Source organism: Phalaenopsis equestris, unplaced genomic scaffold (assembly GCF_001263595.1).
Source record: "Phalaenopsis equestris unplaced genomic scaffold, ASM126359v1 Scaffold000890, whole genome shotgun sequence".
NCBI classification, from domain to species: domain Eukaryota; kingdom Viridiplantae; phylum Streptophyta; class Magnoliopsida; order Asparagales; family Orchidaceae; genus Phalaenopsis; species Phalaenopsis equestris.
In genome coordinates, this window is record NW_018165330.1 from 41,269 (window position 1) to 69,132 (window position 27,864).

A 27,864-nucleotide genomic window follows, 5' to 3' on the forward strand; every position below is an offset into this window, starting at 1 on the left:
TTTTTTTTATATAATTATTTTCATGCAAAAATATGAATTTTCAAAGAAAATTCCTAACTTGACCAAGGTAAATCCTAATCCCTTGAAAATTTTACTGGAGGTAGGCTTAGACCAGAGAAGCCTTTGAACCAAATTTCATGATTTTTTAAATTTCATCTGAATTTTAAGAATTATTTTAAATTATGGGGTATTTATTTAATATAAAATATTTCAAATGGGGAAAATTAAGTTTTGTATTTTTGAAAAGTTCTTCTGAGGTCAGAGAACTCAAAGGAGGAGATTTTATATTTTTCTAAATTTTATTTGATTTATTGGAATTATTTTTAGTGAAAACTCATTTTTAGCCTTTAAAAAATTTTTTTAAGGTTTGAAATTCAGTTTCTTTATTTAGAAAATCAGAAAAAATATTCTAATTATTCTTAAGTGCTTATGAAGCAATTTAGAACATTTCCATGAGTTTTATTATTTTTGTGATTTTTAGGGATTTTTAATTATTTAAATATTTAAAATAGACTAAAAATTAAGTTTTCATTTAACCAATTTTAATAAATTTTTGAGTTATATTTTGATTTTTAAAAAATTATTTAAGTGCCAAAAAAGATATTTTACTTGAAAAATTAATTTATGCCATCAAATGGACTCAAAATGCTTTGAAATTTTTATGGGGAATTCTCTATAACTTAAAAAACAATGGAGATCAAAAATCAGGTCATTTTGTTGTTTGTATTTCCCAAAATTAATTATCTTAGTGATTTAGGGTTTGTAAAGATTAGGTGCATTTTAAATTACTTGACTCATGAAAAATTTTCTTAAGGGTTCTCTAGTCATAGTAAACTTTCTAAAATTTTCTTAGATTTTTCTAAGCAACATGCTAATTTTCATGATTATTTTAACCAAATAATGCACATAAACTTGAAAAATGTGATTCTCTGTCTAAGGACCTCCGCTGACTTTGGAAAAAATCAGGGTATGTTCCCTAAGACAGAAGCAACAACATGTTAAAATTCCAAGCTATAGTGAAATGCCTATATGTATTGAGAATTAAAAGATTCAAATCAGTGTTTAATTAATTGAAAATAAAATATGCATCACATGGATTTAAAATTAGTTTCACATTATTCTCCTCTGTTCACTGAGCAAGAGAGTATTTTTAGGTTATTTTTGTGATTTTTCTACACAAAGTTATGTATTTTTGAAGTTTTGGGGATTAAATAAATAAGAAAAAGCCCCTATTTTTCTACTTAGGGAAAGTGATGCAAAAAAAAATGTTCTATGATCTAGGATTTCTGAAGTATATCTAAGATGCAATGCTGATTTATGTAGTCAACCAATGCAAAAAAAAAAAAAAAAAATTCACCAAAAAAAATATAATACTCTTAAAGCAACTATTTACCATATTCAACAATAAGAACGCTAAAATCAATTTAATTGATCTTCTGCTAGAAATTAAGTAAAAGAAAGTTTAGGATTGCAAGGTGCTTGATATAATATGGAGCCAAAATCAGCTAGCAAATGGCGACAAAATGGCAATTGATTGGTGGAAAAACTCAAACGAGGGCTACTCTTACGAAAATGAAAGGAAAATAAGTAAGATATAATGATGATTTACTATACGAGTGGTAGATCGACACTCCCACAACCCTAGACGCCACTAGGAATACCACAAGAAAAAAAGGAAGCTACAGCCACCAAAAACATGCATAAAAAACAAACCCTAGCTTAATAGCCTAAATATAATCCTATCAATGCACTTCAAATTTTCACCCCTAACTTTTCCCCCCACACTACTCTCATTTCTCTTCCTTACATATGTGATTAAAGCCTTCATGGAACATACTAGTTTGTTGCGCTCTGTTGTGTTTGTCTTGCTCCCTGCAGAACCGAACCTCAATGACACGTTCGCCCAGTCTGTTGCGCCAAATCAGACCTCCCTTTTTTGTAGAGGGCTGGAGGGGGTGGAGCAGATAATGCCTGACAAATCCCGCCTGGACCGATCCCTGACCGAGCGTAACAATATTCCCATCCCAAAAAAACACCTTGTCCTCAAGATGGAGTGATGAGAACTGCTTTCGGATCACCTCATATGATTCTCACGTTGCTTCATACTTTGGTAAAATCTTCCACTTAATAAGTACCTCCTTTGTTCCTATCCCTCCTTGGCACATTCCATCAACCTCTAAATGCTCTAGAATCATTTCTAGGTCCTCTGTCAATATCAGGGATAGTGATGATGAGAGTGTATGATCTCTGATCACTTGTCTCGGCTGGGTGTACTGTTGATGATGGCAGTAACCGCAAAAAGTAGGCTAGTCCACCGATTTGTAGGGTCCAAAATATTGTGGTGACAATTTATCGTTCCTTCGTCTGACCAATGTCTTCTGTCTGTAGGGCCTTAGTTTCAAATAAATCATGTCCCCCGGTTTGAAATGCGCCTCTTCTCCAATGTCTATCTATAATCCCCTTCATGATCTATTAAGCTCTCAACATATGTCCCTTGAGCTCCGCCAATATCTTGTCCCTCTCCTCTAAGTATTGGTTCACACTGGATACTAGTGTGTCACTATGTTCATAGTGTATCAAGTGAGGTGAAGCCCTCCCATACAAAATTTTGAGATGAGTGGTTTGCGTTGTTGTATGGTACAAAGTACTATACCAGTATTCGGCCCACTCAATCCATTTGGCCCAAAGCTTTGGCTTATCCAAAAAAAAAAGAGCACAGAAATGTCTCCACACTCATGTTGACCACCTCCGTCTAGACAGCTACTATTGTCTAAATTTCTTAACTGAGAAATTTGGACAATCAGGTGTTCCTTATAACCTGAACAGCTCCTTCCAGAATTGGTTGTGGAAAACCTTGTCCCTGTGGATAAAATCGATTTTGGCTCTTTGTTTAAGCGGATCACTTCTCGTATGAACACCGTGGCGATTGAGACAATCGGGTATGGAATGAAATATGAATACTTTCTCAAGCAATCCACTACCACCTTAATCACCGTAAACCCTTCTAATCATGGAAACTCTTATATAGAATCCATGGTGAATTCTTCCCAAACTTTCCGAGGCAAAGTTAAGGGCTATAACAATCCTCTTAGCGACATAGCCAAGTATTTGTGTCATTGGCACACATCACACAGGGCCACCATGTTTTCTACATCTCAGCGCATCCCACCCAGTACGGCTCTGTCGATAAACAACTGTATGTATTTTGAACTATCGTGAAACTCGTGCAACAAACTGGGATTGAGCTCCAAAGCCCTTAGTAAGACGAACCGCTGAGTAGTTGTTGCCGCCTCAATGCATATCTTGGATGACTATTCGGTTCATGTAGCAATTCTGCTCATATTTCCTTAGTCCATCATGCTTGCTCATCTGCCTCATGGCTTCCCAGTTTAGGATCAGTGGTACCGATAAGACTGTCAACTGAGCTTCTTCCACCTTTCTAGACATTGCATTTGTTGCTTTATTCTTCAATCTTGACCAGTACTAAATTCAAAATCATATCCCAGCAAATTGGATAACCATCTCTGGTGCTCCTCAATTACCATCCTCTGCTCCAACGAATACTTCAAGCTCCTCTAATTTGTCCTAACAAGAAAATTTCGTCTCAATAGGTAGGTCCTCCACTTTTGAATGGCCAAGACAATGGTCATCAACTCCCGCTCATACACTAACTTGAGTCTTTCCCTAGCGGTGAGTAGCTGCCTGAATTAGGCAATCGATCGTTGGTCCTACATGAATATTGCTCCCAATCAATACCCTGACGCCTCTATCTCCACCATAAATGTTCTATTAAAGTCTGGAAATGCTAGTACTGATACACCACTCATGACTTTTCAAATATTTGAAGGCCTATGTTGCGACTTCCCCCACTAGAAATTGTCATTTCTTCAACTGCTTCGTCATTGGCCATGTTATTGTGTCGTACCCCTTCACAAATCTTTGGTAGTATCTGGTGAGAACGAGGAATCCCCTCAACTCCTTCAAGCTTTGGGCTAAAGGCTAGTCCATCATAGCCTTGATCTTAGACGAGTGTGCTGCCATTCCTGCCCCGGTCACCATTTGCCCTAAGTACTCCATATGTAGCTGTGCAAATAAACATTTCTTAGGTTGGCGTATAACTGGTGCTCTCTCAACCTCTCTAGGACTGTCCTCAGGTGCCCCCACATGTTTTATCTCTGTAAGGCTGTAGTTCAATGTCATCAAAGAAGACCAGGATGAACTTCTTGAGGTAAGGCTAAAAAACCCTAATCATGAGAGAATGAAATGTGGTTGGGCGTTGGTAAGGCCAAATGGCATTACCAAGAACTGACAATGTCCTTCATGTGTCCTAAAAGCTATTTTGTGCGCATTTGTTGGATACATGTTGATCTGGTGGTATCCTGACTTAAGGTCTATTTTCGAGAAGATGACTGCTTCTTAAAACTCATCTAACAACTCATCAATCACAGGAATAGACAATTTATCCAACACCATATCCCTGTTCAAAGCAGGTTATCCACGCAAAACCTCCAATAACCATCTTTTTTCTTCAAGAACAGGACTGGACTAGAAAAATGACTCACACTGGGTCAGATAATCTTGGCTTTGAGCATCTCACAAATCAACTTCTCTATCTCATCCTTCTAAATTTGAGGATACGGGTATGGTCTGGCACTGATAGGAGGGACCCCTCCTTTAATGTAATATTGTGCTTGTGCTCCCTCAGAGGCGGTAGACCATTTGGTTGTTGAAAGATATCTATAAACTGTCGTAAGTCTATTGGACCCCTTCAAGAAACTCTACCAACTTGAGATCTTGGCCATCCTCAATGCCCTGCAACTCCACCAAGCAATCTATCTCTGCTTCGCGTATCGGCTTGACTATGGTTTTTAGCGAAAACATGATTTTGCCCCAGCTAGCATCTCTTTTCAGCATGTCTTTTCTCCCCTCTACCTGGAACTCCATCATTAGGGATTTCTAGTCTACATTCATCTCCCCAAGTGTCTGTAGCGACTTCATCCTCAAAATCACATCTGTGATCCTAAGTCCACGAGAAGAAAATCCTCCATTTTTTGTGGGTCGTGGAGTGTCAGGATCAAGCCTTTGCAAACTCCTCGACTTTTCTTCACCTTTCAAGTCCCCATCATGACGTCAAAGTTCCCTATAGTCATGAGCTCCAACCCTAGGTTATCCACGACCTAATTTGAGATAAAGTTATGTGGCCTCACTATCCACCAATAGCACAATCGTCAGTTCCCCATTCCACCCTCACTTTCATGATGCGATTCAAAGTAAATCTTACCATTGAATTGAAGGACACCTCAACTACATAAAAATGTAGATGCTCCTCCACCACCGCGTCTTCCTCTAATTCCTCACCCTGTTCCTCATGAACTAAAAAGATCTGAAGGGCACTCTCCTTGCAACGGTAACATGGGACGTATTTCTTATCACATTTAGCTCTTTTATCCTGCACTTCTGAATCATTGAGGCGCTTGAAATTGCCCCTGAGACAGGTCTATGTATTTCTCTTCTTCAGAGTCTCTTTCTGAAATGATACTGTATGAATCGTCGATATCGTGGTTGTCAAGGCAGTCTCGTAGAATCCTCTTGGTTGTCGCCTTTTGCTAGTCTTTCACCTATTTCTTGTCCTCTATCATCTGGGTGAGGTCCATCATTTCCCTTAATCTAAGTGGTCTCAATGGTCGTATGGCAGTTCGCATGTCAGGCTTTAGGCCTCTCAAGAAGTTCCCCTCCAGACCTGCTGCAGAAAACCTCCTCAACCTCCCTGGCAAGAGCTTAAACTTCTCCATGTATTTCATAATTATCCCCTCCTAAGTCAGAGCATAGAATTGTTTATAGGTCTACTTCCTGAATGGTTCAGAAACGCTCCAACAAGCAATTCTTAAACTCTTCCCACAACTGCATCGGATCCCTTGCCTCCATTAACTGAAACCACGCTAGTCTTTCCCTTCAAACATAAGCCCGCCACCATGAGTTTCTCTTCCTCTATTAACCCATTGACTGCAAAATATCACTTCACCCAATACACCCACCAATGTCCATCTTCCCTTCGTAGATCAGCATCTTCAGCTTTCTGACCCTTACATCTCCACCCCAACTTTCTCCTCCTCCGGTATTTCCCTTGTCTCGGGTGAAACTTCCTCTAGTCATAGTCGTACCCCACTCCTAATTCCATCCTTCCTCCTGCTCTTTCGCGCCCCATGTATCATCCCTCCTTCATTGGAAGTCTCCACTCCTCTTGGAGTCCTAGGGAGATGCTCTTAGTGGTAGATGATGTCCTCTTTGTTGTCCTCTTATTTGATCTCCTTCCCTTTTGATCTGGTCTAGCATTCTCTTACCAATCTTTGGTTAGGTTATGCAACTTGAGCGGTCAACATGACTTTGAATTGAATCTCCATGAGCTTCTTTACCATCTCTCGCATTGCTCCTATGCTCTCGAATCTGTCTTGCATTCAACTTTCTATATAAAAAAAAAACATCTTCAATCGTGTCAAACCTTTCTTCCATTCCCGATCTAATTTGTCCAACTTCTCCTTCCAGCATGTCCACTTTTTTTGTTGTCATCCCTCCAATATGTAGCTCTGATACCAATTTGATACAATCTGGAACCTAAATCAACAAGCAAAAAGAGATGAAATGGAAATGGATAGGAGGAAAAACTCAAACGATGGCTGCTCTTACAAAAATGAAAGAAAAATAAAAAAATATAATAATGATCTATTATTCAGGAGATAGATCGTCTCTCCCACAATCTTAGAAGTTATTAGGAACACCACAAGAAAAGAAGAAAAGTACAGCCACAAAAAACATGCATAAAAAACAAACCCTAGATTAATAGCCTTAATATAATCCTATCACACCAGTTCAAATTTTCTCTCCAAACTTCCCCCCAAACTACTTTAATTTCTCCTCTTTCAATATGTCATTAAAGTCCTCATGTACCCTGCTTGTTTGTTGCGCCCTGCTGCGTTCGTCTCGCTCCTCGTTGAACCAGACCTTGATGACATGTTCGCCCCGTTCTACTGCCCTGAATCGGACCTCCCTCTCACGTTCGCCCCATTCTGCGAGGTCGGCTGGCCTGTAGAAAGCTGGGGTCAGTCGAGCGCATAACTTTGGTATGTAGCAAATCTAACAAAATCTAATCACATTTTCAATGAATAAAATGAAAAAAAAGAGGAAAGAAAAAAAAGAAAGAAAATTAAAAACTCATTAGGTAAGCCTAACAAACTCACACAATAAACTATTCTCTCTTTATAAATCTTCAAGTCCCATATTTGATCATGAGTAAAGTTCCCGAAAAAAAATTGGAATGATTTGCGCATCAAAAAGAAAATTTTATAAAGCCATTAAATTAATTTGAAAGTGCCCTAATTTTGCCTATTCAAAAACACCAAATGAGAAAAAAAGAATAACCTAAATGTAAAATCACCGAATGAGATATAATAAACCCACAACACTCGCCCACCTACAAACTTCTAAAGACCCAAAGGAAGCCTTGCAGCTTGATATAGTCACATAAAATGAAATCACAAGCTCCCCAAAAAACCTAGTTGAAGAACATGGAAAAAAAATCACTATATTAAAAGGGGAAATGGAAAAGGGATAATAAACAACCTGCCACTACTAAGCCAGCTCTCACTTCTTTGTAGTTTAATCTCTCATGATACAAAGAAAACAATAGGAATTAAAAAAAGAAAGGAAAAGTTAAGTTGAGCAGATGGACCATCCGACTGTTGCAAAATAGTGGCACCAATTTCATTAGCAAATCTACCATGAGGGACTCCACAAGTCTCCAATGATTTATGAAAGAAAGTAGCAATGACCAAAACTAAGTCACAGTACACTAATTCTATACAAGCAATTTCACCCCTAAATCAACCGTCTTTTTTTTTTATTTTTAAACCAAGTTATTACACTTCACTTATGATGTTTGATAGCTCCTTGTTGTCTGCATCACTTTAACCTCCCTAAATAGACTCAACCATTGAAGAATCAATACCTAAAATAGTACATCGTTTAAAATTTTGAACAAGTCAAGCAAGAGCAAGTCAAGTTGGGAAAAAATAATTCAAACTAAACCCAATGTGTGTTTGGGGCGGCTTTTTAGCCGATCAACGTTTTGAAAAGCACGATTGGTGAGCTTGGGAGCTCACTTACTTAGTGCATTTCGTAAAAGTACAGTAACAAAACTGAAGTTTTACGAATGGTGAGGCGGGGCTCAGTTCCGCAAAATGAACCGCGGCATGGTTGGGAAAAGAAGTTGTTGTCCTTCATCTTTTCGGCAAATACCTTGTTTTATCTGCAATATTTACCCTAGGTATTTAGCTTCTCCCCTATCTTTGTTGTGTGCTTTCCGGGTTAGGGCATACCAATGAGGGTCTTTAGCTTCTCACCCCTTTACTAAAAATCATATGTATGTATCTCGAATGTTCCTCTTTGGTATAGACTCACACGCAAAAGCTTTTTTTTTATTGTTCTTATTTTTATTCCCTATAATCGGATTTACATATTTTGATGTTCTCTGTATTGACGAGTTTGATTGTTTATTTAGGGTATGCATTGCACATTAATTTGGTTTTGCATTCCATGTGATAATTTCAAATTTGAGGATGGTTACTTTGTTTTCAATTTTTGGGATTGTTTTGTATGTGTGCTCCTCTTTTCAGACTGCTGAAAGCTTGGATGTTAGCTTTGCAAATACATAAGTACTGTGTTCTCTATGGTTTAGGGCGTGCATTCAATGCTATTTTGGTTGAGATTGCTTTGATTGGGTTTGGTTGGCTGTGGTTGGGGTTGATTGGTTGGGATTTTGTTGGAAGTGGTTGGGCTTGCTCTTGTGGGTATCGTTGGTTGTGTTTGGACTTGCCCTGGTTGGGGTTCAATTTGTTATAGTTGGGATTGATTTGGTTTGGATTTGGTTGGTTCTTGTTGAGTTTGTTTTGGTATTGGTTGTGTTATATTTATAATAAAATTTACTATACCTTTGAGATTTTATGGTGTATAATCCATGTTATGCGAGTGGAATACATGATTTGGTAATTTGTTTTGGATTACATTCTTGAGTTTGCACTAGATTTCGGTGGTAATGTTGCATATGAGATTTTGTTGTGTACAACCCTAAGAATTAAAATATGTATTTCAATTTTCAAAGTTGAAATAGTGATCATTTTATGTGATATGAGAAGCCAAAAGTTATATAAATGTAAAAGATAAATTCTTTGATATGTATAAACATAAGAATTAATGGTATGTAAGTAAACACTCCGTCTTCAATGTAAATGTATGAGCATTGCTTAATTTTCAATATATATTTTAATGTTTTGCATAAATACAAGTCAACTCTTATGCATCCATACAACTACTTCTCATCATTGTGGCTATATGGTTTTAGCTTTCTCTGCAATTATAATTATATATTGTTGTATTTTCTAAAATAATGGCATCTAGCAAGTTATATGTAATGTGCGTTTAGAAGGCGTTAATTTTTGTGATGTCATGTAGAGCAATGAGAAAAATTTTATTGTTGTCCGAAAATAGGACATGTGAAGATAGCAAGTTCTTTCAATGTGTTGATGATATAAAAGAGTTCACTCCAGATAGTGACTATGACAGGAGAAATGTTATAGACAGAAAATTATCCCAAAAACTTAATTGCTGGAACATAAAAGTGAACGTCATTATAACATTACTTGTTGTTTTTGTAGTTTTTATTATTGTGATATAATATGTAAAGTGATGACTTACAATTGATGTATTGAAGAAATTTAGACCCCTGACATGTTTTCTATATTGATGAAGTTGTTGCTGACATTCTACTATAATTATTTTGAAAAAAATGATCATTTAGCCAATTTACATCTATAAGAGCATAATCGTCTTCTTCAATAGAAACAACTGCAGCATAACACATTATCCAAACAGAGTAACTGATACTCCAATAACAGTTCTCTGACAACAGTTGAAGCAACAACAACCCCAAACGCACGTCATATATCCATATCTCAAAACTCAAACAGACATACTAAAGTAAAGGGTATGCCGAATATAAATTACACCACGCTTCATTAAGTCAGGACAACACGAATTATTATTATAACTAAAAAAGAAATGGAAGCCACCTGAAATGTCTGGAGGCCACATAGGTTAAATCACAAAAGTATGATTATCAGTACATGTGAAATAGCCATGATTACCAAATCACATCAGCAAAAAGAATTTAATTTACTAATGCCAAAAATATCGTCCGCTTGAGCAATAAGAATGACCTAATGTTAAGTATTATCATTCAATAAGGATGTTAGGATTTTATAAGAATCTTGGTAAAACAATAGAAAGCTCAGGAAATCTATTGGTGATCACATTTTGCAATAACCACAATTGATTCAATTTCAGCTCATACAGCTAACTTGAGTGCCAAAAGCTTCTTTAGGGGTCCATGACACTTCGCCAAAGCAAACATGATTTCTTAGCTAGGTACATGCAAAGTGGCAAAGTGCATCCTTGAATAACAAACTTAGACAAAATAGCCCTCCAAGCACATAAGGTAAATCTGAATGCAAAAAGGATATTTTTAATTAGCAGCATAATGGAATGCGAAGAATAGACATGCTCTTATGATGGAATGGCAAAAATTAGGATAGAAAAGAACCTAGGTAGCACCATAACGTAAGGATTTCAAATGACCAAGGCCGAATTTCTTAATTACACAAATAGTTAATTCAAATTTTAGACTTAAGAAAATTCGGTATTTTGTACAATAAAAAAAAACAAAGCAAAAAATCAAACATGTGTGCATACCAAGAATAAGATCATACCAAAGACCAGCTGAGCACAATAAAAGTACAACCACATCAAATGATCCATGTCAAGAAAGGTTTGCTAGCCACTCCAGGAGCTGTTGATCGAGCATACATTCACAAGGTGCTTGATAAGAATAGTCCTCTTCACAATGATGACAATATTCAAATCCACCCAAATCATACTTTGAGTCCCAACGAAAAACCTTAAGACGTGCAGCCTTCTTAATAACCTCACTAGTGATGCCAGAAATTTCGTAACCAGATACATCAAGGTATTCAAGCTCCTTCAACCCGTCAAGCAGAGTAAGGATGGCACCTCTTGACATTACGCATTCAGTGATCTCAAGTTTTTGAAGTCGTGGAAGGCATTCACAAATGATAGAAGCCATTGTTTCATCCATTGTATCAGAAAAGACCTTCAACTCAATGAAGTTAACACAACATTGACTGACATGTTGAAGGACCTGATGGCAAATCAAGCTCTCATCCACAGCCATTCCCTTAAGAAATTCAATTTTGCCAATGGCCTTGCAAAATTCAGCTTCAGAAACATTAGGATTCTTCATGCTGAAATATTGAAGCATTGGACACCTAAAATCATTCCGATTGCTTTAATTAGCATTGAGCAGCTGCTCAAAAGGAGAAGGGATGACAACAAACCCAACCATGAAAAGGAAAGAAGTATTTTAGGGAGGAGTAAAGGACGAAAGAACATAAAAAATATAATAAAATTATAATTTTTTTAATAATGATGAGTGAAAAAATGCAAAATATGACTCAAATTTGTGGCCGTGAAGAAACAAACCTCATCTCTAATCAACGGGTCATAGATCCATTCACAAATCATAAACATCAATAATCATATGCTAATAATTTAATTCACCAAGAAATTGATTACTAATATGTTATAGAATACATTTCAATTTAAATTTCACAATTATATCCAAAAATCCTAAGATGGGGTAAATAATGTCAGCATCCAACAACTTCACTATCTTTTTCTTAATCACCTCATTCATGACAATGTTAAGTCTCCTCTACGGGTCAACCTTGGGTTTGTGGTTCTGCTCCGTCAGAATCCTATGCATGCACAGGGAAGGGCTAATGCATTTAATGTCCGCTATGATCCACCCAAAAGCTCTCCTAAATGTTCTCATAACTCTAATCAGTTTCTCTTCTCAAAATTCACTCAACTCGACCGCATGATCGCTAACAGTGCAAACGACTCTTCCAAGAAAGTATACTTCAAGTGCTTAGACAAGACTTTCACTTCCAACTCAGAGGCTTCTTCTATAGAGGACAATAACGATTTCGCATGTACAGTGATGTCCAAAGCTAGAATCTATCTCACTACACTCTAGGGTTCGCTTCTAACAGTAGATTTGGACCACTACACTCTAGGGTTCGCTTCTAACAGTAGATTTGATTTTTCCTTAGCGTTTTTTACTATATTCCTCAATCGATACATGCTCTACTAGATCAGCGTCAAATGTAACCTAAAATTGTCTTCTAATCAACCAATCCATCATGTCTAACCAATAGCATGAATCGATTTTATAATATTAAATATTACATCTTATTCATTAATCCTCATTGTCAATTCCCCCTTTTGAACATCAATTACCGCTATTCCTGTGATTAGAAAATGTCTACCTAAGATTATGGGAATATTTGTCTTTCTCCATATCAAGAACTACGAAATCTGTAGGGGATAAATTTATACACCTTAATCATGACATCTTTTATAACCTCTTAGGATAAGTCAAAGATCGGCCAACAAATTGAAAAGATACAATGGTACGTTGGACTTCTCCTAAAAACAGACAAAGGCATGCTGTTTATACTAGCTCCTAAATCACATAAGGTTTTCCCAACAAAATTTTCTTCTATAGCATAGAGCGTGGTAAAACTATCAAGGTACTTCAATTTTTTAGCGAGCTCATTTTAAAGAATAGCACTACACTCCAAACTCAAAGCTACGGTCTCAAAATCGCCAATTTTCTTTTTTTTTTTTGTTGAGAATGTCTTTCATGATTTTGACTTAGCTAGATTTGTTTTAAGGCCTCAGCAAAAAGAATGTTAATTATAAGCTTCTTAAACACTTCCAAAAACCTCAAAAATTATTGATTAAGCTTGTGTTTTTGAAGCCAATGGGAAATGGTGAAAGTGGTCTTTCTAGTTCCTTACTAGAAAGTGAGTGTGATTTTCCTAATTCTAGGATAGTTTGGTCAATAAATCTTTAGGGCTCAGGGTTGACTTCTTCCACACTCGGCTACTTCCTAGTCATTTTTTACAACTTTTTTCCACTTCTTGATTTAATGGCTTTTACATATTCATTTTTTTTTTGTCTTTGGGATTGACTCCAGTATTGCTAGGTAGAGTCCCCTGGGGTCTATAACTCAATGAGTTCGCTATTTGTCCTAACTGATTTTCAATTTTTCTTATTGTTGCAGCTTGACTCTGCAATTAATTCCCCATTTGCATCACAATCTCTTCCAAAGATAATTTCTTTTCCTTAAAACGTGTAGTTAAAGTGAATCCAATTGGATAAGTCGGTCCAGGTTTATCACTACCTTGATTATTCCAATTACCTTCTGGGTTAGATTGATTGTTTCCCCACTATTAAGTATCTATACCTTGATTATTATTATTCCAATTAAAATTTGAGTGATTCGTCTAACTTGGATTGTAGGTGTTGGAATATAGATTATTAAATCAATTAATTATAGCAATCATGGATTCCACATGCATAGCATTAGAATCAACTAGTTGTCCATAAGTATTTTCCTCTATTATTGTTGATTATAGTGCGAAATTAAACCCTAGATTGTCTAACTTCCTAGAGGTAGCAGCTGCTTAGGATATTAAAATTGCTAACACATCTGTATCATGCACGTTGACTATCTCCATAGGGTTGACTCTATCTAATATCCATTAAAAGTTATTTTTTGTCATCTCCTCAATCAGTATATACGCCTACTCAAATAGCTCAGACAAGAGTGATCCCTTAGCTACAACATCAATTATGCACCTCAGCGATCCCACCAATCCATCATAAAATCCTTGAATTATGAGTTTGTTTGATAAGACATGGTGAGGACATTTCCTAAGTAACTTCTTTGTTGAAATTCAAAATAATGGGAAAAATATATTATTGATATGAAAATGAAGTATAAATAACTCTTACATGAATCTTAAAATAGAAAAGACAATAAAAAAAAAAATAGCAGGAAAAGAATGATATATCTCCTAATATCTCAAATTAATCAATTCATATTAATTGTTTGCAGATAAAGGAAACATCATAAAATAAAAAAACCTAAAATACGAAAGGAAATAAATCCAATGCAAATAAATAATTTATTCCTCATAATTTCGTACATGAATAAATTATTTCTAATATAACTTCTAACTCTTTCCCTCAATTTAAAACATAGTGGAAAACCATGTTCAACTTGGATTAGAAAACATCAAACAATGGGCAGGTAAGATCTTGTGAGGTAGAAGTTGAAGTCTTCATCTCGTACTGTGGTTATCTTTGGCTGCAGTTCCTTCAATGTCAGTAAGTAGGCGGAAGGCTCCTACAGATAATGTTGCAAAGGAGTTCGCAGGGAAGTGGACAGCCAATATGAAAAAACTACAAAATATGGTCTGCAGAAAAAGAAAAAGCTTCGGAGGTAAGCCTTCTTGCAGAAAAAGCTTCAGATAGCCTGATACAGAAAAAAAAACTCCAGAGGTAATCGTTGCTACAGGACAAGCTCCGGAGGAGGGCCTGATACAGGAAAAAGTTTCGGATGTGGGTCTAATACAAGAAAAAAATTTTGGAGGGTCTACTGCAGTGAAAAAGCACCGGAGGAAAGCCTGGTGCAAAAAAAATTTAGCTAAGCCCAAAATTTTGTTGTTTGGATTATTTAGTCTCCCAGAAAAAACATCAGCAAATGTTGTCACACCATAGCTGCTGAAATCTCAAGCATGCTTCTATAATCACTCATGTGGGTATGTTTATCATTTAAGTATAAAGTACCATCATTGTAGCTTTTTATGATATAAAAGAATTTGACAATGTTATCCTTGACAACTCCAATCATAGAACAGTCCACCACAGAATCTGCCAAAGAAATAACCCCAGCAAGTGCTTTGAGCGTCATTCCAGCAGCATAGATGTTAGATTGGGCACCTATAGAATCATAGCGCATCATTCATCACTCTGACTTAGTGCCTTTATGGAATGCAATGCACCAACAGCATCTGGTAAAATTACTTCAGAACTTTGCTTCTCAACAAAAAGTAAGCCTCCAATGGAGTAATAAAAATATGGTACCAAATTAGCAGATTTTAACACTGCCACAAGCTTTGATGCAATGCCTAATAGGAGAATCTCAGGCAGCAAGTAACGCCACTCATGGTAGCAGAGATAAGGTGATTCAGATCACCAAGAAGGAGTTGCCAGCTTTAGAGTGAGGAATCAGATATCATAAAGGGACTCATTATCCAACACCATGCATTCATCGGCATTCTTGACAAGCTGATGAATGGAAAGGGTAGCATTGTAAAGTTCCACTAAGGTGTCTGAAACTTTAGGAGATGGGAAGACTAAAAAGGTCAACATCAAGCGATCAAGGTATTCCTCTCTCATCTTAGAGATGAGAAGGGTCCCCATGCCAGATCCAATTCCGCCACCCAAAGAATGGCACACTCGCAATCCATGCAAGCAATCTTAATTCTCAGCCTCCTTCCTCACCACGTCCAGAACAACATCAATGAGCTCAACGCCCTCCATGTAGTGTCCCTTGACCCAGTTGTTACCTGCTCTAGATTGTCCAAACACAAAGTTGTCCGGCCGAAATATTTGCCCAAATGGCCCTAATCTTAAGGCATCCATGGTGCCCGGCTCAAGATCCATAAGCACCGCCCTAGGAACATACCTCCCGCCGTTGGCCTCGTTGTAGTATACATTGACCCGCTCAAGCTGGGTATCCAAATCTCCGTTATACTTTTTGGTGTGGTCGATCTTGTGCTTGTTGCAGATCACCTCCCAAAACTTGGCCCCGATCTGATTGTCGCACTGTCCACCCTGAATGTGCAGAATCTCTCTCATCTTCACTTCTTCGTGAGATATCCGGTAGCAGGGTAAGGTTGTTTGGCATATGACTAGAGCAGAGAAAAAAGCTTGAGGAAGGGCCTACAACCGACAGCCGACAAAGATTGTCGATTGCAGGGAATAGAAAGTTTTTCAACAGTAGGTAACTCTAGGGTTTCTTTAAGGTTCTGATACCAATTGAAGTTCAGAATAATGCAGAAAATATTTTTTAGATATGGAAAGGGGGTACAAATAACCCTTACATAAATCCTAGAATATGAGAGATAATAAATAAAGAAATGACAGGAAATGAAATATATATCTCTAATTAATCATTTCATATTAATTGTTTGAAGATAAAGGAAACAACATAATATAAGAAAACCTAAAATAGGAAATGAAATAAATTCAATCTAAGGAAATAATTTATTGCTCATAATTTCTCACAAGAATAAATTAATTCCTAATATAACTTCTAACGTTGTTAAATCTTCAAAGCTTATAAATTGATTCTCCATCTAATTGAGTAATAAAGTGATATTATTCCTAAATTTTGTCAATTTTGATGAAGGAATATTTTGCTAAGAATTTCTAGACTAATTTGTTCCATTTGGTAATTGATCCTGATGATAAGAAATTGAATAACATCTTAGTTATATCTCTCAGTGAGAAAAAGAAAAGTCTAAGTCAAACAGCGTCGTTAGAGACACCGTTACAACAAATGATAGCACATAAAACTAGCCAAGTGGAAGTTAGGGTTTTCCATGGGTGATGACCGAAACCGGTAATTTTGTACAATCTGAATAATAGCGGGTGTTAAAAAAAATCGGCTTCTATGGTAAGGTTGTTGATGCTTAAGTAAAATTCTTCTACCGATGGGTTGGCCAATTCCCTAAGAGGTCTAGTCATGACATGGGGTCTTGGTGTATTATGTTCTTTTTTATGTATGTTTGACATCTCTCCTAACTTCGTTTTGAGTCTTTTTGATTTTCTAATTTTTTTAATTGTTTTTTCTAGTTCAAGGTCGTAATGTACTAGTTTCAAACTTCCAATCCGACAGATACACAACAAAAAAAAATAAGAGAAATTGCCCTAAACTACCAAATAAAATAAGTGAAAACAAATAACTAAGCAAATAACATGTTGAAGTTAAAAGGCAAACAATTCACATAATTTTCACAACAATGAAAAAGCAATAAAAAAGCGCACTAAATTAGCAATAAAATGGGAAGCACGCACGAAATATTTTTTTGATTTTTTTAATCATATTGCAATAATCGTACAAGGCTATATTTTTTAAATCTAAACTGTAACGGTTCGACTAAAATTCTCCTAAAATTAGAAATTCAACATCAAACCCCGTTTCCGGCGCCAAAAATTTGAAATGAACCAAGTATTGCAAAGCACGGGTGAATCACGCAAGTATAAGTGTCGTCCAAGTGGTATACAGAAGAAACTCTATGTATCTATCCCACAAAAAACAAGAAAATTCCCAAAATGTGAAAACTTCCAACATATTGATTTCGAGTTTAGCCTGAAAGTTCAATTGTTGGCACTTTGTAAAAGTTGCTAAATTAATTTTTACAAAAACAAAAATCCTAATTTAACTGTGAGAAGTAAATATAGTAAGTAAAATATCTCTCCTGAATCAAATCTTAAAAACCTAGGGTTGACAATGACATAATTAAGATTGTGACAATCAAAAAACATTTTTTTTACTTAGCCCCTGTCAGTGGCAATAAAGAAGCTCGGACAATCAATCAGTTTGATTTCATAAATCCAATGAAATCTCCAAGATTAAATATTTTCTTAAACTATAGCAATACTTCATGAACAAAATTCCTATTCTCCTACTTAATAAAATTTATCCTAGTTTCCAATATGAATTCTCCCAATAATCATAGTTCACAATAGTTTTTAACTATTCAATTCGACAGATCAAAAGTAAATTAAGATTCAAAGGATAAAATACCACCACAACATTGATCGTGTAAATCACAAAAAAAATATCAAAAACCCTAGGATTTCCATTCACCAAATCAGAGAGAAAAGGGAATTAGTGACGACTCATGTTTTAAAATAATAAAATAAGCATTTTATTCATTAAAACGAATAAGTACAAAGTGAGTTTAGAAAAATTAACCAGGATTACATCCTTAAGATGTGATATGGGATCATGTTCTACACTCCTGCTGACAATCACTAATTTTCTGGGGCAATCTTCTCTCCTTCACAACATTTTTGAATTTTGTCACCTTTCTTATAAAATCACTTAGTCACAGAGAGAAAACGGAAATCCAGAGAAATTAATTTTTCAAATGTTTTCGAGATGATTTTCAAATGCTTGAGAGATCCCCTCCTTCAGTCGAATTCGTCTTTTTGTAGCCATAAGAGACTCCGCGCGGCCAGAAAACACTAACTCCCTATGTCAGTGTTGCTCGCTCTGCGTAGCAGCTAGTGGGTGGCACCCCGGAACAACAAGAAGCGGTGCCATGGTTTTGCAGGCCAGGCTCTCAGTGGCTTTGGCATGCCTGGGCTCATGGGTAGCGCACACATAAGGCGGCGTCTAGGCGTCACTCAAGGCATTTTAAGCTCTAGTGCTTGGTGGCTCCATTAGAAACATGTTTGAACCAGCTTCTTTATATTTTGCTCCAATATTTGCTAAAGCCACTTTAAAGCTTCCATAAGTATTTATATCATGTAATAACACAAAATATTTGGAAAAACATAAATATGAACAAATAATATAAGCAATTACAATAAAATTTAAACAAATTTTATCACATAATTCACACATATCAAAAGCCAACTTGGGACCGCGGCATACAGGTGCCCGAAACTCCTAATTCCTTTGCTTAGCATACAAGTTGTTCCTTTTGCGACGCCAACGATGAGATTGACATGATATGGGATCACTGATTTGCAATACATTCAAGATAAGAGCTAGTTGGAAAGTGACGATAGATTTTCAAGGTATAAGGTTCCGCTTTCGTGATCATAAATAAAACTGGGAAAAATGGCAACGAGAAAAGTAGATGCTTTGGAAAAGAGATTGGAATGAGAAATAGAGTAACTTACATCTGGGATGGAAGAAAGCTTCTCAACCATAGAAGGAAGGCTATCATCAATAGAAAATCGATTTGAGAGTCGATTCGAGAGCTTGGAGGAGATGATTAGAAAACTTATTGAGATGAAATCCAAGACATTGTAGATTGTTCAATTCGCAAACCCTAACCAAAGGGTAATCGGAGAATCCTTGGATAAAACAAAAAGGGAAGAGAACGGACAAGAACATGAGAAAAGTATCAAACATCAAGAACCCCTCCAACGGCTCCGAAGGGGGTGGGGGATTAGAGATCACCGACAAAGGGTGTTAGATCGAAATATGGAGATGAGATTATGCAAGGGGTATGGAGAAGCACGAAGAAGGAAAAAAAGAAGCTAAGATAGGGTATGATTATAATCGAATGAGAGAATTTTACCTTATACACATGGGGGGAAAACAGTGGAGGAAGAGAAAATTGGGGTGGAGATGTTGGGATTAGGAAATTAAGGATATCGATCATCGAGAGAGAAGACACACATGGGTGGGGGTATAGGGTGGAGCGATATTTCAAAGTAAACTGACTAAATGAGAAGAAAAAGCTCATGATAGCAGGGTTATGTATGGAGGGGAAGCCCTAGCAAGGTTTTTGTGGAGGGAGAAGACTAAATGCTCGATCTTTTCATTCGAGGAAATTAAGGATTTCTTGTTAGAATGTTTTCGAGTTAATCAGAAAGGAGCAATTATTTGCTTTGACTTAAGTGGAGATTGTCATGGAATATAGGGTGTTGGGAAGCGGAGGGGATTTCTGAAGTAGTATTGGAAAAAATTTTCATGCAGGGTCTAAAGCTCGACATGCATGCAACACTCTGTCCACTAAGATAGTGAGACTTAGAAAAAATTATGGAACTAACGCAGCTAGTTGAAGATAAAAATACAAGAAAATTGGCTAATAGGAGTAGCATAGGTGGAGCGTCATACCAAATTGCTACAGCCACGACGATACAAAAAATTCAAATAGTAGATGCCTAGAGAGAGGTTCCCATGGACGTGAATCATAAGACAGGACCGAGAGTGACATTCAAACATCTTATAGAGATAATGATTTAAGAAAAACAAGCAAAAGGGTTATATTTTCTATGGGATAAAAAATCTGCTCCATAACACATTGTAAGGACCGGACATTATAGGTTCTCACAGTGTGTGACAAGGACACTAGAGGAGCTTGATTTAGCAGCAGTTTTCTTTTATCCACTTTGACGGCAGTCTTTAGGAAGGGGAGAATTGTTGTGTCAATCCTTAAGGGCAATTTAGTCTTTTGTGCTCGGTTATGCATCAGATTGTTGTGAGTCTTAGGTCGAGGGTTTTGGAGAGATTACCTACTTCTCGAATTAAAGGTTCTTATCTTTATGTTTGTGTTGTTTTAAATTATTAAAGAAAAAATTTTGCTTTACCTTAACTTTTGTGTGGAAATCCGTGACAGTTCCTATCCGACATGTCTTCATCGCAATCTATTTCAACAATATAATATCTTCAAGAGAATTTGTGCCAAAAATATTGTAATTGGCATGAAAACCCATAATGCGAAGAAGATAAATTCAAAAGATCATATGGCAAGAAAAATTTGTGTCACCTACTGATCACTTCATGGACAAAATCATGGGAGCGAGATAAGTGCACATAATGAAAATACAGATATAGAATTGAATAAGAAAATGGAATTAGATCATATTTAAGTTCTAAGTACGACAATAAACTATCTAGTAAGAAATCAGACACATTTGACGATTGAATTAAAAATATTTAGATAAGCAAATTATGATCAATTTGTTAGGCAAGTAACAAAAAAAGAACATATTACAGAATCCCTAAAATAAAATACGTCATATATAATGGCTCGATATTTAGAAAAACTTAACAGCAAAAATAATATATCAACATAATTTATCATTATCATGGAGGAAGCTTTAAAACATAATAATGATAACATTGGAATTGTCATTGTTAAATGACTAAATCGAGTATATACTTAATTATCACCATCGTTTTTATATATGCCCAACTTAAATACAATCATTATTTTAATATTTATCATTTGACTTGAGCAGTCCAATATTTACTTTGTATTTGTTAATAGTTCATATATTTTATCAATAAAATCTTTATAACTTATTAATGTAGCAATGGCTAATTAAATAACAAAAAAATATATCCAATGCAATATGTGATATGGTTGGCATACACCTAAAAATTGATATTACTATTGATGAACTTAAATCATCATTTATGGAGAATAGTAATTTATCGAGTGAAAATACTAAATATGTAGATCCACTTTGATTGGGCATACACAGACCGTCAATATAATGCAGATGTAATTGTGATGCATCTCTTATGATTTTAAAATTATTTCTAACTCCTACCAAAATTATTTGTGTAATTTAGAGATTTATTGGTTATTCGAAGTCTATTTAGTGATAAAATTTAAGATTGTGATCAAACAATTAAATATTTTTCTCAAGAGAGTTACACATTCACATAACTACAAGTAATAGTGAATTTTTTCAACACTTTAGAAACAACTGACAAATCCTTTAATCTTGTATTAAGTGTAATAATTTTATTATCAAAATAGTTTATTAATTTGCCCCCAGCTAAAGTAGATATCATCAATTTATATTAACTAACCAATAATTTTGTTTATATTTTCAAAATATCATTACATTTAGCAAAGTAGATGATACGCATGTTTATGTAATAGCAAACAGACAATTACAGAATAAGTATCAAAATAGGATGAATTTCACTTCCCAAAATGTGATGGTTACGCTATCATTTAATTGACAAATTATTTATATTGCTACTGGCTATGAGGGATCGAGTCAATAAGGGGGTGCTACAATAGTCAGCAAGTGACGAATACTTTAGAACATTATAGGTGAGATTTTACTTGATGAAGTCCAGCAATGCAAATACAGAAAAGCTCTTAAAACCATTTAAAGAATATTGTTATCATTTAAGTACTACAGCAACGCTTCTAAAAGAAACTCAATAAAAAAAAATTATAGAATCATCAATAGGATCATTTACTCAATATTGTTGAGATAATTTTTATATTTTTAAAGAAATATTTTAAGTGTTAACGCATACACATTAATTTATTACAATGGTGCATTTAAATATTATACTTATTTATGGAACATTACATAATTTTATTAGTAGCTATCATGAATATGAAATGTATTTCAAAATGATATGTATCATGATAGTCAATATAGTGCAATGAAAGTCAATGATGAGGACTCAGATTTGTACGCAATTGCTGAGAAAAAAATTGAAGGAGACGCCATAAGACATGCAATCGTCACTGACTTGTATGAAGCATGTGAAAGAAATAGTAATATCAATTATTAGATCGGCTTTAAACCCATATCTTTTTGTTTCAGCTATGGATGTTCTTATCAGGCATCTACAGGAGGATGTAAATTGGTGTATGTTTTTTGCTATTGATATCCATTCTGTGGAAAAGACTATAGAGAGTTCAAAAAAAACTTGATTTATGGAGGTGAACTTTAAAATCTAAAGGCTTTTGTTTTAGTAGATCTAAAATTGAATACATTGAACGTAATTTTAGTAGTAATAGATCTAGTGGAGGGGTCATAACAATTTGCGATCAAGTCATTAAAAAGAGGGAATATTTTAGATACCTCACGTCTATTGTTCAAAGTGATGGTGATATAGATGAAGAAGTTATTAGTAGAATTCAAGTTGGATAGTTGAAGTGGAAGAATGCATCAGGCCTATTGTGTGATAGAAAAGCACCACTTAGACATTAAAAAAAATTATATGATGGTGGTGAAACCCGCAATGCTTTATGATGCAGCATGTTAGCCTATAAAAGAGAAGCATAAAATTAAGAGTTGTTGAGAAAAGAATGCTCGGGTGGATGATACACAAAAAATATATGTATTTTTAGACTTATATTTTATACTCATTTTTTGTGATATTGCGCTTTAAAAGAATGTATTTTTCATTTTTTTATTGCAGGTTGATGATTTTTAGCGCTTGAAACAAAAAAGATGAAATTTGAAGTCAAAATGACGTTTTGAAAAGAAATACTCAGCGCCGACGGCGCCAGCATGACGGAAGGAGTCCAAAATAGCGGGGGCGCCAACAGGGCCATACTGGGCGCCGACGGCGCAATTTGACAGAGAGCACCAAATTAATTTCGGGCCACGGGCGTCGAAAACGTCATTGTGGGCATTGACGTCGCTGAAGTCGTTGTAGGGCGAAATTCTAGAAGATTCGACGAATTTGGACGTTTTTTTAAGAGTTATTTGATGCACCTATTGGAAAACAGACATAAAGCTCTGGTCTATTTAGAGCGAAAATTGATCAGAAAAAAAGTCGGCTAGTGTGTCATTGAGTTTTCTTTAGTCTTCCATTGTGTGTATTGTGTAGTGTGGTGAGTTTAAGTGTGATTTCTCCTAAGAGTTGTTGGAGAGAGAGAGAAGTGAAAGATTTCTTCTTCCCTACATCTTCGAAGAGAGAATTAAGAGTCTTGTAAAGAGAGAAATAGTCCAAGAAGAGCTATAAGGGATTTGCTTTGAGGAATAGTTAAAGATAAGTGGTGTTTGTTTATTATTGTTGTATAAATTTTCTTTTACTTATGAAATTCATATTTTGTTGTATCTTTCTTATGAGGTCTGAGTAATTTTCTTTGTCTTTCTCCCTACTCTGAGATATAGTGAAATGAAAAAATAATTTGAATATGCTAATTTTAAAATATAAAATAAATTGGGATAATTTTTTCACTCCGTTCTTAATTTACTGTTCGATTTGGTCAATTGAAATGTTAACATCTGTTATTAAAAAATACTATCCGGGAAATAGAGTACGAGTTTCACAACAAAGTGAGAATCATATTTAATTTCATAAAGGAGTGTTTCGTTCATGAAATTGAGTGCAAACAAATAGGAAATATATATATTACTGGGCGAAGAATTGGAGATTCTAGAATGACAGATTAAAATCCTCAATTTTGTCTTAGTGTTTAAGAACTAAAGCGAGAGTTAGCCTTCAGGGGAAGGGAAGTGAGAACTCTGGAATGAGAGTCAGTATCCTCCCAGCCTAACCACGAATTTAGAGACTAAACCTAAAATTAGTCAACGATCTTTATAACACTTGACTGAGAGTAGAGAAATAACATTGCTCATATTTAGCACAAGACATAGTAAAACCATTTATCTCTCTCATTTAACCAAAAACTCATTGTAGTGAGAAAGATGATTTCTCATATTGGAAACTTCATCACAAAAATATAATTTTGTAGTTATTGCTTAACTTTGTTTACAGTTTCGCTAGTAATTAGTAATTTAGTTCTGATAGCACCCTAAACATTTGAAATTGGTGTAGTAGATTTTTTTTATTGTTGTGAATTTCGTGATTTAAATTTTCATTACAAATTTACACCTTCTTCGTGGGATCGATATTTAGGGCTAAAACATAAAGTAATGTATTATTTTATAACGATACGTATACTTGCGTAGAATTTCAATATAAATTGTTTCAATTTCTTATTCATAGATAACGAATCAAGTTTTTAGCGTCGCTGCAAAGCGGAGTCAACTTTATTAATTTTACACATCTATAATTTCAGGATCAGTGGATGAGTGGCTTTACACTTAGAGACAAAATGTGAAATGAATATATCCGTAAAAGGGTTAGAGTAGCTCCAATGACAAGCAATATTAGAGAGAATCACCTCACATGGTTTGATCACATTAAACGCTGACCATCTTATACCATGTTACGAGAGTAGGTGTTATAAATTTGACTTATATTAAGAAAGGTAGAGATAACCTCAAAATACTTGGGCATGTTGTATAAAAAATTATTTTAATTTATTAGAAATAAATGAAAATATAACACTGAAGAGGACAAAATGAAGAAAAATAATTCACATTGCCAACCACACTTAGTGGTAAAAAGGCTTCGTTGTTTTTGTTGTGTTGTTGTAATATTTATCTTTTTCAAAAATTTTAATATACTAATACTTTATTATTTTCTTCATAGCTAAAGGGTCAACAATATCGATTGATTTGATAAAGTTACTCACCAAAGTTATTATAAGGAATAAAATGAGTATTATATTTCACATACTCAAAACTTATCCTCAAGGAAGTTTTTGGATGTAACACCACAATTCTTTTTCTCTTTAGTTATTTATTGCAGTTTTTGTAAGTCCATAATCTTATAAATTGATATTATATAACTTTTTTATTTACTTAGCTTGTCAAGGTAGCTTGTTTATATTATAATATGCTATTTGATATTAAAATTTGTATATGATGTTCCCATTTAAATTCAAACTAAAAAAAATTGTGAATTTCTATTGCAATTGTGATATTCTACGAGTTTTACTTAATTTGAAATTTATTTTTCTCATATGCTAGAATTTAAATTTACATTAGAGAGTGAAGCAAGTTGATAAAATTGTTAAATTTCTATAAATGAAAACAATTTAACTAACGAAATAAATAATTTTTTTAATGCAAGTTGTTATATGTTGTTTGCTCTATTCACTAAGCATAGATTTAAATTAGAATAAAATTGAAATTTAGTGTTATAACTTCTTTCTATTTGCATCTTTCTATAATATTCAATATTATCAAGACTTAAGAGAATGAGAACTTACTTTAGTTTACAGCATTAGCATATCACAATTGTATTATGAATTGCATCAAATGTTAACGACGAGACAAGCATCTATCAAATTCTTAAAGGTGAACAAATGCTCTAATTTTTTTAAATGTTTTCTCAGGTTTCTAAAAATCAAAATATTTTGTTTAACATAATTCAAATTCATAAAGCTCAACCAACTTAAACACTTTTTGTAATTTTTTCTTCATTCATAATACCAATCTGTATACTGGTAATCATTGCGATGAAATCCTAATTAATAAATAGCTATCTTAGGATTGTTATAAATTAATGATTGTTGTAAGTCAAATTATTGAAAAATCAATTTAAATGTAACTAATCTTAAAATTTTCAACATTATATTTTAATAATATTTTTTATTCTAACTAACAGACTTAAATCTTGGTTCAAATTGTCGGATGGTTTGTGGGGATTTACTCGGTTTAACTATTAGCTTGCCAAACAATTTTTAAACATTTAACCAACTCAAATTTTATAAGTCCAGAATTATAGAATTCACTAAATCCTCCAACTGTAGCCAAACAGCCCCTAAATCCTGCTTAAATCCACTACCAAGCACCCCCGGAGATATCCGCAATTAACAAGCTCCCCGCATGCAAGGGATCTAAGAAACCAAATCTAAAAAATAATAGCACCACCATTGCGCCCAACTTCCATGAATGTGCCGGGGACACAGAAGAAAACAAAACCTGCATAAAGATAGATCACCTGTTTGCGACATACTCGAGATCGATCTCGTCGGAAAAGTATGGGAAGTAGACAGAATCGATGACCTCCTCACTTCGGGTGATGGCGAAATCGAAGAGATCGGCGAAGTCGACAGCTTCATCGCGCCGACAGTCGAGACGGTGAGAAATATCGCCCCAACTCCGGAAGTCGAGCACACGCCAGCAAAATGGATCCCGCGCAGCGTACCGCCACGCTGAGCACACATATGGCACACCGGCTATAAGATCTGCTACTCCGATCCGCGAGAAAATCGCCAACAAAAGGTCGCTACTCAGGTCCTCCCACCTCCTGCTCCTTCCGTCTAGGACGGCGCCGCTTCCCCTGTCGGCAGCTGGAAACCTTTTTCTTCCGTAGTTCACCGCCTCCATCTCCGACACTCGTGTGAGGTCATCCGAAGCCATTTACGAATCTACACCCTTAATCATCCATTTTCCAAATTCTCCCTCAAAACATCAAAAATCATCATAAAATCCCAACCCCGATCTTTCATTTTTATCAAATTCTGAATAGAAAATACATCCATTCTGCATTTCAAAAATATCAAGTGAATACTAAATTTTATAAATAATAATATTTCATGGTGCTATTTAATTATCTCTTTAATGAATCTCAACATAATATTAATAGGAAGTGTATGTGTCATATATATATATATATATATATATATATAGAGAGAGAGAGAGAGAGAGAGAGAGAGAGAGAGAGAGAGAGAGAGAGAGAGAGAGAGAGAGAGAGAGAGAGAGAGAGAGAGAGAGAGAGAGAGAGAGAGAGAGAGAGAGAGAGAGAGAGAGACACACACACACACACGTGTAACCCCTAAATAAACTTAGTAATTTTATATTTTTTAATCAATTTAAATAAAATATTTTGACTTAGCTTTCTCCATAAGTAAGAGAAAGTTCATTCAAAATAAAAAAAAATGTAATTGTAAAATGTCATTCATTTTTTATTTGGTAAAAGCTCTTATTTAATGAATCCAAGAAATACTTATCAAATAAATTAGTTTAAGCTCACCCTTGAAGGTTTCAACCAAGGGAGGAAGGATACCTTCAGGAAAGCACTCAAATTCTACATAATCTCTACCTGTAGCAGCCTCCAACTCTTCTCTGCTCCAAAATTCTCTTCAAGAAGCCCTAAAAATCCTTCTTATAGCAAGAAGCATACATTTGGCAAGCAAATCGTTTTCCAAAAATGTGCTCCCGCTCGTTGGAATGATCACCCCCAAAAATGTCATCGTCATGCCCAAAACTTTTGTGGTCACGCTAATCCCGGTGAAGTATAGTTGTGTAAAGTTTTATAAGTTGACTTCGCTTTACAACGGTGCCAAAAACTTGATGTGGTATTTTATGAATAATAACGTTAAGCACTTAATGTTTGGATTCTACACAAGTATACGTATTGTTATCAAGTGATATAAAACTTTCTATTTAAGTCCCAAATATCAATCCCACGAGGAAGGTTTAAATTTAAAATGATAAATTAACTTG

General features: G+C 35.2%; 2 protein-coding genes across 5 annotated transcripts in view; both read right to left on the reverse strand.

The window, feature by feature from the left end:
- Positions 1 to 10,490: 10,490 nt before the first annotated feature.
- LOC110032232 (F-box/LRR-repeat protein At3g48880-like) overlaps positions 10,491 to 27,864 on the reverse strand; it is a 20,006-nt gene continuing 2,632 nt past the window's right edge. The window contains exons 1-3 of one of the 4 annotated variants that reach the window (XR_002294829.1): positions 26,357 to 26,864; positions 10,801 to 11,393; positions 10,491 to 10,552 (exon numbers count right to left, since the gene is read on the reverse strand). Coding sequence is in view for 3 of the 4 variants with exons in the window: in XM_020735794.1 (XP_020591453.1) it covers positions 10,868 to 11,393; positions 26,357 to 26,778 (948 nt within the window). In the remaining variant the exon portion in view is untranslated. Of the gene's footprint in view, positions 10,553 to 10,696; positions 11,394 to 26,356; positions 26,865 to 27,864 lie in introns of those variants that run through there. The other 3 variants (XM_020735795.1, XM_020735796.1, XM_020735794.1) reach the window with 3 other exon arrangements.
- On the reverse strand, positions 15,520 to 16,109 carry LOC110032233 (tubulin beta chain-like). Its single transcript, XM_020735797.1, has one exon. The coding sequence runs from the start codon at positions 15,898 to 15,900 to the stop codon at positions 15,520 to 15,522; it is 381 nt and encodes a 126-aa protein (XP_020591456.1). The 5' UTR covers positions 15,901 to 16,109.